At 54.2% G+C, this 17,522-nt stretch overlaps 6 protein-coding genes across 6 annotated transcripts; 2 read left to right on the top strand and 4 right to left on the bottom strand.

Annotated features, from left to right (window-relative positions):
- Nucleotides 1-135: 135 nt before the first annotated feature.
- SEC17 (vesicular-fusion protein S17) lies at nt 136-1,346 on the bottom strand (the record flags this gene model as incomplete). Its single annotated transcript, XM_062911096.1, is given in 4 exon segments — nt 136-550; nt 604-910; nt 962-1,139; nt 1,153-1,346. The coding sequence occupies 4 exon segments, from the start codon at nt 1,183-1,185 to the stop codon at nt 136-138; spliced, it is 933 nt and encodes a 310-aa protein (XP_062767101.1). The 5' UTR covers nt 1,186-1,346.
- Nucleotides 1,347-1,643: 297 nt separating this feature from the next.
- Nucleotides 1,644-2,312, top strand: QC763_306510 (uncharacterized protein; the record flags this gene model as incomplete). The annotated part of the gene is made up of 1 exon (XM_062911095.1): nt 1,644-2,312. The coding sequence occupies one exon, from the start codon at nt 1,644-1,646 to the stop codon at nt 2,310-2,312; it is 669 nt and encodes a 222-aa protein (XP_062767100.1).
- Nucleotides 2,313-2,468: 156 nt separating this feature from the next.
- QC763_306500 (uncharacterized protein) lies at nt 2,469-5,604 on the bottom strand. Its single transcript, XM_062911094.1, has 2 exons — nt 3,512-5,604; nt 2,469-3,448 (listed from the first exon to the last, which is right to left on the bottom strand). Exons 1-2 carry the CDS (start codon nt 5,184-5,186, stop codon nt 2,718-2,720), a joined length of 2,406 nt encoding a protein of 801 aa, XP_062767099.1. The 5' UTR covers nt 5,187-5,604; the 3' UTR covers nt 2,469-2,717.
- Nucleotides 5,605-7,078: 1,474 nt separating this feature from the next.
- On the top strand, nt 7,079-8,185 carry YPI1 (Type 1 phosphatases regulator ypi1; the record flags this gene model as incomplete). The annotated part of the gene is made up of 2 exons (XM_062911093.1): nt 7,079-7,298; nt 7,357-8,185. 2 exons carry the CDS (start codon nt 7,079-7,081, stop codon nt 7,716-7,718), a joined length of 582 nt encoding a protein of 193 aa, XP_062767098.1. The 3' UTR covers nt 7,719-8,185.
- Nucleotides 8,186-8,643: 458 nt separating this feature from the next.
- QC763_306480 (uncharacterized protein) lies at nt 8,644-12,995 on the bottom strand. Its single transcript, XM_062911092.1, has 3 exons — nt 11,585-12,995; nt 9,185-11,503; nt 8,644-9,111 (listed from the first exon to the last, which is right to left on the bottom strand). Exons 1-3 carry the CDS (start codon nt 12,282-12,284, stop codon nt 8,651-8,653), a joined length of 3,480 nt encoding a protein of 1,159 aa, XP_062767097.1. The 5' UTR covers nt 12,285-12,995; the 3' UTR covers nt 8,644-8,650.
- A 3,254-nt stretch (nt 12,996-16,249) lies between these two features.
- QC763_306470 (uncharacterized protein) lies at nt 16,250-17,331 on the bottom strand (the record flags this gene model as incomplete). Its single annotated transcript, XM_062911091.1, has 2 exons — nt 16,250-17,201; nt 17,261-17,331. 2 exons carry the CDS (start codon nt 17,329-17,331, stop codon nt 16,250-16,252), a joined length of 1,023 nt encoding a protein of 340 aa, XP_062767096.1.
- Between the last annotated feature and the right edge of the window lie 191 nt (nt 17,332-17,522).

The raw sequence follows: 17,522 nt of genomic DNA, 5'->3' as shown, positions 1-17,522 counted from the left end.
GGCTACCGGTAATCTCATCAGTGTATCATGTACTCGAAAGGTTCCCGCCCTTCTCCCACGAAGCAGCAGCAAATATACCACCATCCACCCCAAACGCCATAATAAACCCCAATCATCATTTCATCATCCTCCTCTCTACGAGAACTCGTTATCTGCCTCCTCAATCTGGTTCTTGATCTTGACCAACAACTCTGTCTTCCACTTGTCCAACCGGCTCATCTGATCGTACGCATAGAGCTCATCCGTAAACACCTCCTGGTTGCCCGCCTCAACAGCCTCAATCAGGGCCGACAGGAGCTTAAACTCACGCTGCGAACCAAACGACGGGTCCTTTTCCCTGTACCTCTCGATATTGCGGCGCGCACTAACCAAGTCCTTGGTCGCCAAAATGCAAATCCCCGCCTTGAAGAAGTACTCCTTGACCGAGTACTTCATCAAGTGGTTATCAAGCGACGAATCAGCCACCTTTTCAAAGTTCTGAATCGCCCTGTGATAATCCCCTTCCAAAGCAGCAATATCCGCCACCTTGAGCCAGAGCTTGTTGGCCAGCCTGTCATCCACGTTAGCATCAACCCATAAAGTGCTTGAATTCCAGAAACCTACGCATTGGCCCCATCCCCCTCATACCACTGTGCAGCCTTCTCATAACTCTCCATTGCCCTCCTCCGATCCCCCAACTCCTCCTCCAGAACTGCCCCTTCGTTCTCCTTGTGACTCGCCGCCCGTCTAAAGTTTCCTTTCTGCGTGTACCGATCAATCGCCACGCCCAAGCACCGGACCGCGTCCTCGGGGTTGTCTTTTCTATAGACCTTGAAGGCGTCCACCATAATGTTGGCCGCGTCGTCGGGTTCGTTCAGCCTGTCTCTGTGAATCTTGGCCGCTTGCTCAAATGCGGTGCCTGCTTCCTTGTCTGCTCCATGTTAGTCCCATCGTTTCCACAGCGACGGAAAGGGGAACGCACTCTTCCCCTCCATCTTGTAAGCATTTCCCGCCTGGACAAACAGCTCCGCCGCATTCTGGAGCTTGTCCTCCTTGCTCCCGCTGAAGAAGCTGAAGCCGCCCGAGGCGCCCGCGAGGGTTTTCTTTGCCTGTTTTGTGTAATCCGTATCAGCGGTGCCCTCTCTTATGCCCGTGTCCAACTGTAGAACGCACCTTCTCCTCCAACGCGCGCGGATCGAGAGCCATTGTTGTGTTATTTTATTTCCCCCCTTTTGTTGATATTTATCGTCTGGAGGTATCGATTTCGTGCTGTCGTCGTCGTCGTCGTCGCAAAATCTGCTCGGGCTTTGATAGACAAGAATGGTTGCGCAGGAGTGTGAGCTGTAGGTGTGTGTAGGTCGGTAAGGCGGGGCCAAGTGGCGGTAGGCCAACAACGGCCGGGCCTAAAAAAGGGAGCTATGACGCCAGCCTACCCTATACCAATCCAGCTAGCTCCTACCCGCAATTAGTTAGCCCACGCGCTCAATTAATTTCACAGCTCTTCTTCACTCTCAAAACCCCAAACTCGTCATCACGACACGCGGCCGAAAGGTTCACTTATCCAAGCTCCCATATTTTCTCACAAACCCGAAATTTGGCAACAACAATTTCTCACCAACCCATCTGTCCAATTCTTCAAACCAGTCACCAAGACACACACCACCATGATCAAACCTCACCACCTCCTCCGGCAACCCCTCCGCCAAATCCGCCCCCTATCTCACCCCTCTTCAGCCTTTTCAACAACCTCCTACCCCCCCCTACCCCAAAAACCCACCGCCATAAACCCCTCTCACACCCCAGTCGACCCTGACAACCTCCTCTCAAACCCAACCTGGTCCATCACCTCCCTCCTCCCCTCTTCCCCCTCCCCCTCACCATCAACACCATCAATAACCCCACACCAACTCTCCCACCTTCTCAAACTCTCCGCCCTTCCTCCCCCAGAACCAACCTCCCCAGAACCTCACAACAACAACAACAACAACAACTCCAAAATCCTCTCCGACCTCCACTCCCAGCTCCACTTCCTCGCCCACCTCCAATCAGTCAACACATCCAACGTCGAACCCCTATCCTCTATCCGTGACGAGACCCCAGAAGGCCTCGCCGAATCGACAATCACAGTCGACACACTCAAGGAAGCCCTCGACAACGAGGAACGGGTGGGCAAGTGGAAGCGGCCGAGGAGGAGGAGGACTGTTGACGCTACTACCAAAGAGCAGAGAGACGTCGAGAAGTGGGATGTGCTGGGAACCGCCTCCGAAAAGGTCACCGTGGGAGGAGGGGGCTACTTTGTCGTGAGGAGTGGCATGGCCGTTGCGGCAGAGTGAGGTTGGCACTAGTCAGAAAGAACTACTACCGAGAGAACCCGTGAGCATGAAAGAAAAAAAGGTGGAAACTATCACAACAAGTCACAACGACCACCACCGACGCACCATCACCACATATAAAGCAAACATTGCATTGTACTAACATCAAAGCGTTGGTCTCACATAGAGAACGCCCTTCCCCAACTGAAACAACCCAGGCTAATTCAACATACATCAGTTAACACGTTCCCAGCCATGCATAACCCGGCTGCCATAAGTCATAACCATGGCTTCGTCCTGTAAGGTGGCAATCTGGCGCCTGAATATCGCCTCGTGACCATAGTCTTTCATCCCCCAATAAAAAAAAATCAACGCAATGGTAGCGATTCCCTGTGCAGATACTCGGTATCAAATCCCTCCAAAACTTCATTTCTTGCCCTTCTTCTTCCTCATGCGGGTACGAATAATACCTTGCTCGGGACCCTTGTTCGTTGTATCCGTCAAGGTGTTCAGGGTCTTGAAAGGGTCCGGCCTGCCCGTCTCAACAGCAGCCCGTCTCGCCTCGTGCTGCCGGAGCTTCTCCTCCCAAATCGACATGGCGTGTTCCTGCTGGGTGGCCTGTTCCTTGTCGATGTCCTCCCAGCCGATGTGATGCAGAATGGTGCCGGCGAGGTATGGGTATCTGAGGTGGCTACTGACCTTAGCAGAGACATCCAATTGCTCGATACTTTCAACCCCGGCGATTCGCTCCAAACCTGCAACTCCATACTCGACACTGCACTGACGGCAGAGGAAGCCCAGGATGTAGTCGTTCTCCGAGTACACATTGACCATGCGACCCGTCACCACACTTCTCATGGCGACCCAGATGGCCGTCTCCGAAGGCGCCGGAAGGCCCATGACCACCACGTTCTCCACCAAACCAAACGCCCGTCGCTCGGCCAAGATGGCCATACAGGTGTAAATAGCGCGGGCACCGAGGCTGTACCCGACCAGCGAGACACCACGCTCACCGGGCGCCTTGCTTGAGATGATATCAGCAAGAATAGAGCCCAGCTTGTCGGCGCGGACCATGCAGGTGTTCCAGGGGTTGTCGACAATCTTGCTGAGCTTTAGAAGAGAGGCCGGCCAACGGGCGTCGATCAGACTAGTATAAACTGGCCCGTGGCGGTCAGCACTCTTCGCAGGGTCAGGCTGAAGGAGCTTGGAACTGGGCTCACTAGACCGAGCAATGATTTCCTTCTTGGCGATGGACCACGCGGCGCTCTTGACCATGGTCTCGAGCGCCGTGTTCAGCTTGACCAGGTTGTCGAGCTCCCAACGAACCACATACACCTCATTCTGCTCCCCCAAGCATCTCCAGGGGCGGAAGATGTCCGTCTTGTTAGGCAGCCAGGCACCGACTCCCAACACGACTCGAATCCGGCGATGATCTGGAACAATCTCGCTAATTTTGAAACACTCCTCGTTGACAATGCCGCGAAGAGGAATAAAGCCGGCGTCACTAACGTCTTTGGCGTGTTGTTCCATAGTTTTACCGCCAGCTCGACAAGGGCACATACCGAGAACGTTTCCGACAACGAGGCCACTCTCAGCCATCGTGCCAAGAAGGCCCGCGGCTGTAGTGCTCCCAACTCCCATACCACCAGTGACTGAACCGATGCTGGCAGCAATCAGCGGAGCTGCGAGATTGCCGCTGGGCACAAAGTGAGCGCCTGCTGGGCCGGCTCGTCTCCGAGAAGACTTGTTCTCCTCCGTCCTCTTCAAAGCCACCTCTTCAAATGACACCGTCTTGGCAAGCTCAGCGAAGGCCTTGCTAATTCTCACCTCTTCCTCGGTCAAGACACGCAGTGGTAAGCGAAGGGACGAGGTGATGTTGAGCATCAAGATGCGGGTGTAGGCGTTGTAGCTCTCAAGCGAGAGCAGCAAAAGCATGAGGCAATGAAGCAAGAGACATCTCTTGCCTGCCGGGAGAGTCGAAAGCGCTGTTGCAATGGGCGGGTACAGTTGCCAGAAGGCAGGATCGGCTTCCACGGTGATGGGTGTGACATTGATCATGGTAGCCGGCTGCGAGTCTGCCACATGGTCAGGACGTCCAACTGGGACCCAGCCGTCGGCCTGGGTCTGGAACTTACTGTTTGCCCTCTTTTTCTTATAGGACGACGAGCCTCTCTTGGGCCCATACCCATACTGATTGCCGTAGTCGTTCGCCTTTCGGATCGAAATGTCGCCAGCACGCTTGAGCACAGCCGTCTGCCAGCGCTTGAAGTGCATCAGCGCCTCCTTCTTGAGCTCCTGTTGGCGAGGGCCGAGTGGCACGTCAGGCTCCCTCTGGGCTGGGGATGGAGGGGCGTCCGATGAGGTGCTATTGTCAGTTCTTCTGCCATTGGACCGACCTCCCTTCTTAGAGCGCGATGGCTTGACATTCTCCTGCTTCTCTGGGGCCTTTCTGGGCTGCTCTTCGACCGGCTTGGTCAAGCTGAGGTCTCTGAGATAGGGGGGAAGCTTGTTCCAAACCGTGATGCGGACGGGCAGGGGGTTGCTCTCGGGTGGAAACACATCAAACAACTGGGTTGTCTGCTTCTGCATCATGTCGGTCAGTCTATTGATGAGCGAGCTGACTTCGACCTTTTCGGCATGGTTGAGAAGGGAGGAGAAGTCGGCCTCCCGCCTGGGAGTGTTGGGCCGGGGCCGGCCACTGGGTGGCATTTCCTCTGTAGCTGCGGTACTGGTAACGGACGCCCCGTCTTCAGTGGGTTGGGGCTGGACCTGGACCTGGGCCTGGGGATGCGGATGGGGGTGGGGATGCGGATGCTGCGATACTGTTGGGACGTCTTCTTCGTTTTCGGACGACTGGTCGTGCACCTCCAGGAGGTCAAAGAGGGTTTTAGCCATGATGAGGACGGGAAGGAGGGGTTCTGCTGGAGGAAAGATGGTGCTGGATGCCTGGCTGTCCAAGGAAGGCGTGGTGTTGCCGCAGCAAGATTTGTTCTCTGCGAAGGAAGGTGTCGGCTTCTCTTGAAGGGGAAGGAGTGCCTCTTATGATGGAAAGAAGGGGTGTTGTCACAAAAGAAGGTGTGTTCTTGATAAAGGAAGGTGTGATGTTGTCGTCTCTTGGAGGGGAGGTTGCTGTTACTCTGAGTGTGACTTCCTGTTTTGAGGGGGGCCCGTGGCAAAGCAGCGAGCTCAAGAGGCAGTCGCGAGGGAGGACTGAGAAGGCGGCGACTCGGGAGTCGGGCACCCAACCAACCTCACCGGGCTTCTGGATCTGAATCTGGAGATGGAAGAGGAAATGGCGATGCGACGAGGTGAGCCCGATTAGGACAGGTTCAGTTTTCTGTTTCTGTTTCTGTTTGCGCGATCGGGATGCCGCTTCCCTCCTGCTGTGATACTTGAGCTCTGATTTGACGTCACCAGCGCCTGTCCTGGACTGTGTGGGTTGCTGCAGGAGGAAGCCTCTTCTTATTGCAAAAGAGAAGAATGAAGCAGCAGAAGAGGTCGCAAAAGTCGCAGAAGTCGCAGAAGTCGCAAGTGGCCGGCAAAGAAATCCCTTTGGTCAACAGGCTGCGACGAGGGGGAGGGTGAAAGCGAACTGTCTCGGCAGTAAGTGTTCAATGCCCCGCCTGCTTCTTGAACATGTCTTGTGAAAGCAGTCCCTCTCTGTGTATCAACCAGTTGAACGAGCCGGCCTTCATAGGTGAGTTCGGTGCGACATCATTGAAGCTGGCGGGCATGATCCTCGCCGTCGCCGCGTGCTCCCGCCTGGTTGGGGTATCTCGCTCTGGCTGCCGGCTGTTAATTTCCAGGGCATATCGACCACAGCTGGCATCTCCTCTCTGGCAGATGCTGGGGACTGGTATCCCCTCAAAGATTGGGAGAAAATGGGTTTGTGTGAAGGAAACTGGGAGAGGTTTGGGAAACACCGCCAAGAAGAAGTCGAAGGACAGTTGCCGCCAGGTATTCCAGGCCCATTACATTTATTGTATTCTGGAACGACTCTATTTTGCTGCTCTTCCAGTAATAAGAATCCAGGCTGCTACAGTTCGCTCTTGCCGTTTGAGGTTCAAGCCTACTCATCCCATCACATCACCCTGCTATGTATACTACTGCGGTGTTGAGTCGAATGCAAGGCACCCGACATACATAGGTACAAACAAAACATTCATTGACATATTATTAAAGGACCCTGAAAACCGGCACTCAACCCCATTGGTTACATCGCATAAGCCTGCCTCCTCTATTCCCCCATACCCATCCCAGCTCTTGTCAGGGGTCTATCAATCAATACCGACCGTTTGAAAGGATGGGTCAGCTCCTCTCAGATTGGAAGTTCGGGACCGGGTCGATGTCCCGCTGCAAGCCCAGCCGTGGAGCCAGGGTCCAAGACAAGCTTCCAGAACGAAACCCCAGATTTTGTTTCGGGATCGACGCCCCACATCTCTCGCTGGCTGACGTCTGTGCGCCACAACCACAACCACAAACCACATATGCCGTGCTGTGGGGCTCTCTTTCTGACCCAGCCATAGCCTGATTCTTAAGCAGAACATCATCACTCCACCCAACTTTTTGAGCATCAATCACAGGCCATATCGCTCTGTGTCTCTGTCTCGATACCCAAGCAACTTGCGTCTGTTTCCGCTTTGACTGTGTCACTCTACAGGTCTAGCTTTGTGTCACAGCCCAACACAACCCCGCACTGTTGATATTCCGCGAGATTCTCTCCCTCGACTTCTGACCGAGCACCTCGACGACTGACTGCCCTCTCTACGCCCCATATCAAAGCCAGAATGTCCTCCAACGATACCCCCTCCCACCCAACAACCCAACAGCACCAACGCGAACCCAGAACAGGCACCATATCAACCACCCAAACAATCACCACAACCTCAACCTCCCCCCAACAAGCCATCCTCCGCCTCCGTGGTGCCCACGCCCCCAGTTCACGGACGGTGCAATGGTCAGAAGACGTCATAGACAATGAAGGTCTGAACCGCAAGAAGTCAAAAGGTATTTATTCTCTCCTCTCCCTTTCCCCTTCCCCTTTCTCCAAGCTAAACCCCACCAGTATGCTGCATCTACCACCGCCCCAAAGGCGTCGACGAATCCTCCTCCGAATCCTCCTCCTCTGACTCTTCCGACTCCGACTCGGATTCCGATGGTGGAAAGGGTGACCTCGACCGACAAGGGAAATCAGATAGTGGGAGAAGACGTGTTCACAATCACAACGACGACGACAAGTGCAACGGACATCATCATCATCATCACAGCAGGGGAAGGAAAAAGAACGGGGACGAGGGGGGGAGTAAAAGAAGAAAGAGAAAGCCGAGCCCGAATGCGTATGAGAAGATGCCTGATTATGGGATTAAACCGCCTGGAAAGGGGAAGGATAAGGACACTTCTGGAGATGGGGGGCCGATGAAGGCTTAGTCTGGGGTGTTGTATATGCTGGTGTTTGGAAGGGGGGTGAGTTGTTCTGTGTAGGAATAGGGGGGCGTTGGGGGAGTATGATACCATCTATTTTTTCGATACCTTGAGGGGAGGTTTACGCATTGGGTTGGTTGCATAGAGCAAGCAGGTAGCCAGGCATCTTCACACACATGGAAATCAACCTTGCATGGTTTTTCCTTTTGTTAGCGATGTTCCATTTCTTTCATTTTAAACATCATGGACTCAATGTGATTTACCTCATGCTTGAGCTGGCTCAGGAACATATAGTAGATATTTCGAGGCGAACTTTAGATTTGTTTGTTTGTACTCTCTGAGCAGGCATCATTGGTTGTTTACCACCAAAGTTTGTGCTCAACGCTTTGCATTTATTCATCTCTCCCATTCCTCCCTTCATACCCCTCCCTCCTATGATGCTATGTATGTGTTATTTTCCCCTTAACCTAGCCACCCTCCTCCCAAGAAAAAAAGAAAAAAAAACGAAAAAAAGAGAAGCAAAAAAAGAGATTTGCTAACCAACAATGATCACAACCTTTCTTTCTTTTCTTTCTTCTTCCGCTATCTTACAAAGATTACAACAACAACTTCCCTCTGTGTGTCTGCTTTGCATGTATTCCTCTCTCTCACTCTCTCTTGTGGCTCAACCTATCGCGCAGAACAAAACCTCCCAGATGCTCTCCCACCCACTTCACCCCCCCAAAGCCCCAAAACCCCAAATGATATCAAAAATAAATAAATCTGATGATAGCCACCCTCTCCCTCTCCCTCCTTCCCTACCCATCCCCCCTTCCCGGCAAGCAACACACACAAAAAGATTATCAAGACACTACTTTAAAAACCCAAAAAAAAACCAACGCTTTCAACCAAACCAAATGAAAAACACCCCCCCCCCCCTAACCCTACCCTACCCTACCCTACTTCGGCACCACAAACTCCGCCGGCGCCCCCAGCATACTAGCAACCTGCTTCCTCTGCACCTTTTTCCTCCCCCCCATCCCCCCCGCGCTCGGAACCCCTTGAATCGCCCTCGGCTCCTTCATCAAGCCCGGATCTAACCTCACCGGCACCCTCGTGACCACACTCCTGTAATCCCCCGAAAACTTCGCGCTCGGCACCGGCACCGACGCCGTCCTCCAGATATGATCGCTCGTGTCCCCCAAATAACTCGGCACTTTCGCTCCCTGACGGTTATGTCCCCCGCCCATGTAAGAGGGCGTTAACCCATGAGATGCCCTCAAAGTGGACAGACGGGACAGGCCAGCAGAAAACGTCGGCTTCCCCCTCGCCTTCTTGGCCAGAATGACCTCGTCAAAGAGGCGGATCGCTGGGTCCGATTGCGGTTGTCTCTCGCGCTCGTGGATGAATTCGTTGAATACTACACTTCGTTAGTTTTGTCATGACACCCTTAGAAAGGTTGGTGGGGGCGGGGGGAAGGGGGAGAAACATACCCTGCGTGTCCCTCATCATAGTAGCATACTCCTGCTGATCATACGGTAAACTCCTAATAAACCCATCCATATCAAACGCATACAACTGCCCATGCCCCTTCTGCTCCCTCGTCGGCCTCCCCAAATGCTTCCGGTACGTATACAGCAAACTAGCCAGACACCTCACAAACGCGGCCCTCACCCTGTCCGGATGGAACGCCTCCGGGCACACCAGGCTCACAAACCCCAAGCACCTGTTGTGACTCAAACAGTCACACCCGTTGCATTTATACAGCCCATCCCCCTCCGACCTCTCGTCGCACACCGTGCACGTAGACCCCGTCTCCGTCGGCTCCCAGTTGAAGCAGTGCCCCTCTACCCAAACGGTATTCTCCGTATTTTTAACCGGCTGCACCATCATGTTGGGCATGATGGTCGAGGCAGCAATCGTCGACTGCGCATACGTCGAGGGCGCATAACCCCCAAACGAAGACTGCGAGTCGATCGAGATGGCCGAGATGGACATGTTCTGCGTGTGGCCGTTCAGAAAAGGCAGGCTCGGGCGGTGGGCCATGGAAGGATGGGGAGGCTGCTTGTCCACCCCAAACGAGGAGCTGCGCCTCGACCTCTCGTCAAAATGCCCAGAGCGCTTCTCCCTCAGCGTAGCCGCAAACCCGGAATCGCTCCTGGAGATGGGAGTGATGGGCATGGGGGGAAAGTTCATCGACACGGGCGAGACAGACGACGGCGGGCTGCCCTTGCTGGACTTGGACGTCGGCGGTCGCTCCATCCTGGAAGGGTCAATCTTGGCCTGGGCAAAAGCGTTGAATAACGGCGTCCGGATGCACTCTGGCGGATCTGGCTCGGCAAAGGTGGATGAGTTTTGCGACACCCACTTGCCCAGTGAGCTCTTCATCGGGAGGGGGTTGAACAGCGTCTCGTTTTCAGCCGAGTATGCGTCGTATGGGAAGGCCTCGATTGCGTATGGGGGTGGTCCCGGTGTGACTCCATATCTCAGTCTGTGAGGAGCGGCGATCTGAAGGAGCGAGAGAAGCTTTCGTCGGTGCTGCCGTGGCAGGCTGACCGCTTGGTGTGTGGCGTCGATACTGTCTTTGTCGAGGTCCACAAGGACGTAATCGTCGTCAGGAAGCTCAATCTTCTCGTAGCGTCTCTCAATACCAACAATATAGGGGCAAGGGGCTTCCAGGGCCGAGATGAGTCGGGCAGGCAAGACCGGAATAAAGATGCTAGCCCATTTCAAGGGGTACAGCAAATTGGCCAACGCATGGCAGGCAAGGTGCAGCATGCCAGTGTGTGATGAGAGGAAGATGATGCGTCCTTCCGACATGGCATACTCGAAGAGCAGGACGATGTTTTCCAGAGACAGGCATCTGAACAGGGCGTAGATATCAATACTGCGCGATCCAGGAAGCTCATTGGCAGCCTCCTTGCGGGCATACAGCCGCAGCTCTCGCACGCCCAACTCCACCTGGGTCAGAGAACTGAGGGGGCTAAAAGCTTCGGTGCAGAGGTTCACGACATAGCGCTCCAAAGGCTGCCAGCGTCCAACCTTGGGCGAGCTCGGCGGGATCCGGAGAACGGCGCCGTCGGTCATGGGTACTGTGACAGCTCGCAACCATTCTTTCCAAAACTGCATCTTGGCTGGATCTCTACCCAAAATGCCAAACGCCCTAGGAGCCCAGAGGCCCGTCTCGCCGGCGGTCAGACCGTCAATCTTGGACGCCGCGCCATGCCTCAACGGCCTCAGCATCTCCGTCATGAGCGCGATCTTTTCCTCCACCGCGCTAATCTGCTCGTCCAGAGACTCGCGGGCGGCCGATCCCGAGGGGACGGTACCCAGCTTCGCGAGCAGCTGTGACAGATACGCCCGCTCTGCGGCTAGACGACCGCCAAGACTAGCAGCGAGCTCCCTTTCCTCGTTGCTCATGTGTCTTTGTCGCCATCGCTCGCACCTCTTCTCGACCTCGTCCGCCACCTCTGCGTGCAGTGCCACCCAGACAATGATGGTAATGCCGTAAATCTTGGAGTTGTCGTCCGACGTCATGGTGAATCCGTGCCAGGTCGAGCGAGGCCGGTCGTCCGAGGAGACAATCTGGATGTCGTTGGGAAAGGCAAACATGGGCACGTAGTCGGGGAACTTTCCTCTCCTGGCCAGGTCGTCGGCCGAGGCGTCTCGCGGGGGATATCGATCAAGTAGAACTGGCTCAAACCGCCTCTTAAGCGGGTGCATGTCTGGATCGAGGTTTAGCGGTTCCGGGGGTGGGATGACGGAGTTGTAGTTGCTCAGGCGCTTCGCCGTCCGGATAGAGGCTAGTGATCCTACAGTCAGCACACGAACCGCAGATGGCAGGGATTCCAAGGCAGCGAGAGAGTCTGTCGATGCCGATCTGCTACACGTACCCGCTCGAGGAGTCATTGGCTGCTTTCTCACGCTGCTCATATCCCTAAAACTCATCTTGCGGCGAATGCTGCCGCGGATGCTCTTCAGAGGGCTCTTTCTCCCGCTCTCGGCGTCCTCGGCCTTGAGTCTCTCGGTCCTGGGGTTTACCATGGGCGGTCTCGACTGGACCCTTGCGCCTGCGCTGAAGGTCAGGTCGTCGAGGAAGTTCTCGCGTTCGGCGGCAAACTTGAGGAGGGCCTTGTCAAAGTCAAAGTCGGCGGGGAATCCGTCGAATCCAATGCCTTGTCCTCCGCCCAAGCTTCCCAGATCAAAGCCGTTGGTGCCGCTGGTGCCGTTGGTCCCGTTGGCAAGGCCGGTGTTGAGGCTGGGCGGGGGGTTCGGCCGGATGGTTGCGCTGCTACGGTTACTTTTGGTAATGTCCTTCTCCTCAACGTCATCCTGAGATGGTTCTTCGCTACCGGATAGGGAGAGCTTAGACATGACGGACAAACGGTTAGCCGAGTTCTGGCGCGAGTGACGAGCCGTGGCGCGCGACGGCGTCGCTACCGACCGGTCGGTCTCCGCCTCTCCATCCTCGTCCTCGACGATGGTGTCCTCAACGTCCAACTGGGAGGCTGGTTCATCGTCGTATTTAACGTCTTCTATGCCTGCAATCCAGAAGTAGTCGGCAAGGGGAGCCGAAGTATTGTTGCCGTCCATGGCATATCACAGCCACGCGGTGGCTCTTTTCTTGTTCTTGTTCTTGTTCCTGTTCTCGGTCTTGTTCTTGTGGTGTATCGGTTCGTTATCGGCGCCCTGCGGGTGGAACAAAGGCAGGCAGTCAGTCGCAGTTGATCGCCAGGCGCGAGGTGGGTATGGATGGGTGCGGTGGATGCGGGTGATCGGTGTCGGTGTCGGTGTCGGTGTCGGTGAGCGCGACTTTGGTTCGTCTACACTTCAAGTTGGCACCTGGTCCCGCGGTGAGATAGATGGTGGGCAGAGACAAGAGCGGTCCCCGCCCCGTGAACACACTGCCTTTTTCCCAAGTCTACCGGAGCTTGGATATCGCCGACTGGGTGTTTGGCACCTCACGAGATACCTGGTAGGTAGCAGATGCACCACCGTTATCGAAGACGGTCGGAGGTGGAGGTGGGCAGAAAGAGCCCGGCGGGATTTGGATGGGATGGGACGGTCAAATAGAGTGAAAGGACAGAAACAGGGCGCGTCTGGAGCTGTTCTTTGCTTCGGGATGGAGGTTGCCCGTTGTTTTGGAAGGGCAACAGGTAGGAATATTTTTCTTATTTCTGGGGATTTGCCTGCCCCCAGGGGGATGGAGGTGGATGGACGTCCCAGGACGTGCATCTGCATTTAGGCCTAAAAAGCTGACCCTTGTCGCTGGCTGCAGGAGGTGCCGCACCGAAAACCCCTGCGTTCCCCCCAGCTGCCCACCCCCCATTTCTGGCAGGGCCCCTGTCCTTTAGGTACCTAACTGAACTTCCCCCTCTCAATCACGACACACATCGCATCCATGATCAACGACGACACTAGACAAGTCCAGACTCTCTCTCGTCCCAGTCAGAAACCAAAAACCGTTTCCAGATTCCCACATGTACGAGCGGGGGGTAGTGCCCTGTCCAGCCGCGGTCGAAACTGAACTGGACCATCGCGGAAGCTAGCGATGCTATTCGTAGAACCCCCTGACGCTAAAACACGATGGACAAGCCCTGGTCGGGAAAGATGAGCGAGCGAGCGAGAGAGACGTTGGACTTTTTTTTGCTTTTTTTGGTTTTTTTTTCCTTTCTGTTCTCTTGTTGCTTGAAGCAAACGCGTCTTCTTTGGCGTAACGTGGAGAGAGATTGACCTGCAGGCAACCTCTGGATCTCACTCTTTTTTCGACTTCAGGCGCATTCCAACACGAGGCACACCTCCACCGGACCTGGGGGTCTGATCTGGGGAACGGAGTGGAAGGGGTCTTTTTTCCAGGGTTCCCAAAGGGGACCGTTGATTGTCGATCGATGCACCACCACAGCCGAGCAGATCCGACAGAACCCTTTGATCATTATTACGGAGTATATCACGTATAGGTATCTACGCCATTTATTATGACACGGCATCATGGGCGTTGTTCAGCTGTGATATTCATTGCTTATATATATATATATATATATATATCTATAATATCCATGGGAAACAACAACCACAGAGTCAAATTCCCTATATCACGCAGTACTATGTGGTGTGATGGCCCCCCCTTTTGGCCGCACCACACCTCACTTCCACCCGTGGGGAGAGGCGTCTGCAGTGATGGCAGCCTCCAGGCACCTTCGATAACGCCGTGCGAGGTAGGACAGGCCCAGAGAACTAGATACAGAAGCCTCTCTGTCACATGGCATCTTGATCATGGCCTTTTTCTTCTGACTGTGACAAGCAACGGTTACGCATACACGGTGAAAACACGATCAATTATCATGCAGGGGAAGCAGCAGGAATCACCTCTCTATCTGTCCTCTCAGCTTCAGCGGCAGGAAGCGACGGTAAAATCGAGATCGTCTTCTTTTGCGCCTGTTGATAGACAATCCTCGACGGGCAAGTTTTGCTGCCGATATCCTTGCAAGCGCCCCCTCCTCCCCGCCCCCCATCCTCCATCTTTTGCCCCCCCTTTTCATTAATAAAAAAAAACCCAAGCCCAACAAACTTGACGCCAGACGCCCGTCGGGAGCCGGCGTCGTCGACGGAGACTTTTTTTTTGCCATGTCTTTTTGTTTCTGGTACAGTACACGACATGAGGTAAAAGGCTGACGGCAGCTCTCCAAATCGCTCGCGCGTTGGAAACACGAGATATACCTTGTAACTCGTCGTTCTTGAGATCGTGTTCCCGATATGCTCGGGTATCTTCTCGAGCAGCATCATCAAGTGTTCAGGGGTCAGCGTGTGAGGTGGGGAGAGGGGTTCACAAACCAACCCAGGGTTCTCCCACCACACTCACACCTAAAACCCTCATTCTTGGCCCCATCAAGGTGCATTATTGCCCTGCTGCTTTGCTGCCCAGTTGCTTTAACAACCTCAAACTCTCAACTACATACAACCTTGATGATGATGGTGAAGCTGCCGGCAGCTCCGATGCCCAATGTTGAGCCCATCGTCCTAGATCATAATGTCAAGGCCATACACCAATCCCGGCCTCTCCTGAACTTTGACGGTTCCCCATCAACAATGCACACACGTATGCACACACATATTATGCACATGCAGAACCATCCCAATCAAGCAACTCTCCCATATCTAAACTCATGCAGGATCTGGATACCTGTTCATCTCAACCTTTTTTCTTCCTTTCGGGCTGAAATCTCGGAAGAGGCACCATCAATACTAAATAACACGAAAAGTTTGCTCCTTCTTTCAAAGCCTCGGTCTGATGATATATTTCCACCCAGCCCCAGTTCACTTCCTAGTGGATGCGGCAGTGTAACAAGAGACGGCACGGCTTGGGGGAACGAAACCCAAACCCACCGATCCCCAGCGTTTCAGCCATAGCACCTTGTGGTGGTAGGCACGGGACAGTCACAAAAACCAAAAAAAAGACAAGAAGAAAAAAATCAGGTTGATATCATTGGTTCAGGTTGATTACTGACCTGGACCTTGTACATAGGTGAGAAGTTTATACCAAGTTGGACCTGGGAGGTGGTAATTCAGATCTGGGAGAACATGGATTGATCTGCATGGGTGGATGGATGTCACTTGCTGTAAAAGCAGAAAATTGACATGGTCGAGCAAGGAAATTGGTTGAGAGATGCTACATTATACCATCATGAGTAGAGTACCCTAGTGCCCAAGGCAGACACTACCATCATTGTTATTTTATCACCTGTAATAGATCCCATTGTATTAACGGTCATACCAACCGATCATGGCTTTTGGAGGAACATGCAGACATCGACACTACGCCTGCAACCGTAAAAAGGAGACTGCGCGGGTTTCAAAACTCCAAGCCCGTTCTTCACCACTCAAAGCAGGCTTGTTCGTTGATTTCATATATGGCGCATACACCGTCAACTATCAAACTAAACAGAGGCCAGAGGCTGGCGGCCTTTGCTGTAGTGTCCCATGATAGGTGCACACGTCGCGAAATAAAAAGGTTGCGGACAGCGACGGACGTAGAAAAAGGCATCCCAGGATAACGAAAAGCAATCTGACAAGACCTCTCGACGACTTTATATCTCAAGCCGTATTAACTTTATGTTCAAGGCATGTTAACTGGTTTGAGGGCGTACTAATTATTTTTGCAGGCCTATTGATTGTCTTTGCAAGGCTCTCCATCGAATACTCTTTAGCTTTTTGGCTTACAAAGCCGTGTGCCATATATGAAAAAGTCGCAAAAAAGGATTAAAAAAAACAGAGACTTGAGAGTACTCGAACCAACTACCTACCGTGAAGAGGTCCAGTGGGTGTCCTCCGGACTCCTGCTCCTGGGAGCATACTCAGAATACCGACCACTGGGCTAGGGGACCCGAATGAATTTGGATGAACTAGCTACTTCGCTGTAGCAAGAGCAGACCTGGGGTCTATATTTCCCACCGCTGAAAGGTTGCTCCCGCCCACCGTAAACCACATTCACCAACCATTGCCAAACCCGCCGCCCCATCAGTCAGTCACTGTTCTCCCTGACCCATCCCCATCCTCATCCATCACACCTTACTAACAGCACCACCCTCCCTCGGCCTCAAAACCCTGGTCCCCAACCTCCCCGTAGCCAAACTCCCCCTCCCACCCCCCTCCCCCCTCCACCCAATCTGCAAAACCCCAAAAACCCTCCTCCCCTCCTCCTCCTCCTTCCCATCCCACTCCCCCTCCTCCTCAACAACAAAGACCACCTCCTCCCCTTCCCCAGCCCTAAGCACAACCTTCTCCCTCCCCCTGCCCCTCCCCCAGAAATTCAGATCCCTCCCCCTCAACCCCTTTTCCAGCTCCAAGCCAATCTCCTCCATAAACACCACCTCCCCCCCACCATCCCCCGTCTCCCCCCCACCACCCGAGTTCTCAATCTGCGCCTCCAAAACCCACCTCCTATTCCCCTGCTTCCCCAAACCAAGCGCAGAAGTCTTCGTCCGCACAACCAACAACCCCTTGCAAACAAACTGATACAACTTCCTAAACATCCTCGCCCTCCCGCTCGTCGACGTAGCCTCGTAGTAACTAACCTGCACCACCAACGTGTGCGCCCCCTCCTCCCGTAGATCAAAACTCACAATCTTTTGGAGTGTCCCACCCGGGCTGAGATCTGTTCCCTCGTCATTCCCGGGGGGTAGCAGCGGGATGAGGGTAGGAGAGGAAGGCGTCTTCATCTCTGCTTCGATCTTGACATCCCGGATCGTCTTCACCGACAGGGGGGGACCGCCGTCGATGGGGGGGGGGATGTCATGATTCGCGCAGAGGGTGCAAGAAAAGGTTGTCCCAACATATGCCGAGCCGAAGCTTGGGGGGAGGGCGAGGATGGGGGAGAGTAAGAAAGGGGTCGGGTTGGTGCTGGAGGGGGAGTAAGATAGCGAGGCGGGAAGGGGAGGAGGGGGCGTAATGGAGGAGGAGGAGGACAGAGGTGGTGAGAGGGGGTATTGAGATACGAGAGATGGTCGGGTCAGACTTCCCCATTTGTTAGTCGACACCCAAGATATAAAAGTTGGATAGGGAAGAAGACGTGCCGGAGAACCTTGAGGGACACCGAGTGAGGCTCCTTGACCGCCGCGTCGGAAAAGTGACGCTGGTGACTCATTTCGGGGACGGGATTCGATGAAAAACGTTATATCGTGAAATAGGAGAATATACCAGCCGCTTCAACAGGGGATGGCAAGGGCAACCGTCAGATGTGAGTTTGTAGGTTGAAGCTGCTGGATGAAGGTGACACTGCGGCCCGGCGGCTGTGTGGGGAAAGAATGGAGCTTAAAGCTCCCCACACACTCAGGC

This window comes from Podospora pseudopauciseta, chromosome 3, assembly GCF_035222475.1.
Source record: "Podospora pseudopauciseta strain CBS 411.78 chromosome 3, whole genome shotgun sequence".
Lineage (NCBI taxonomy): Eukaryota > Fungi > Ascomycota > Sordariomycetes > Sordariales > Podosporaceae > Podospora > Podospora pseudopauciseta.
This window is presented reverse-complemented; position numbering and strand designations above follow the sequence as displayed.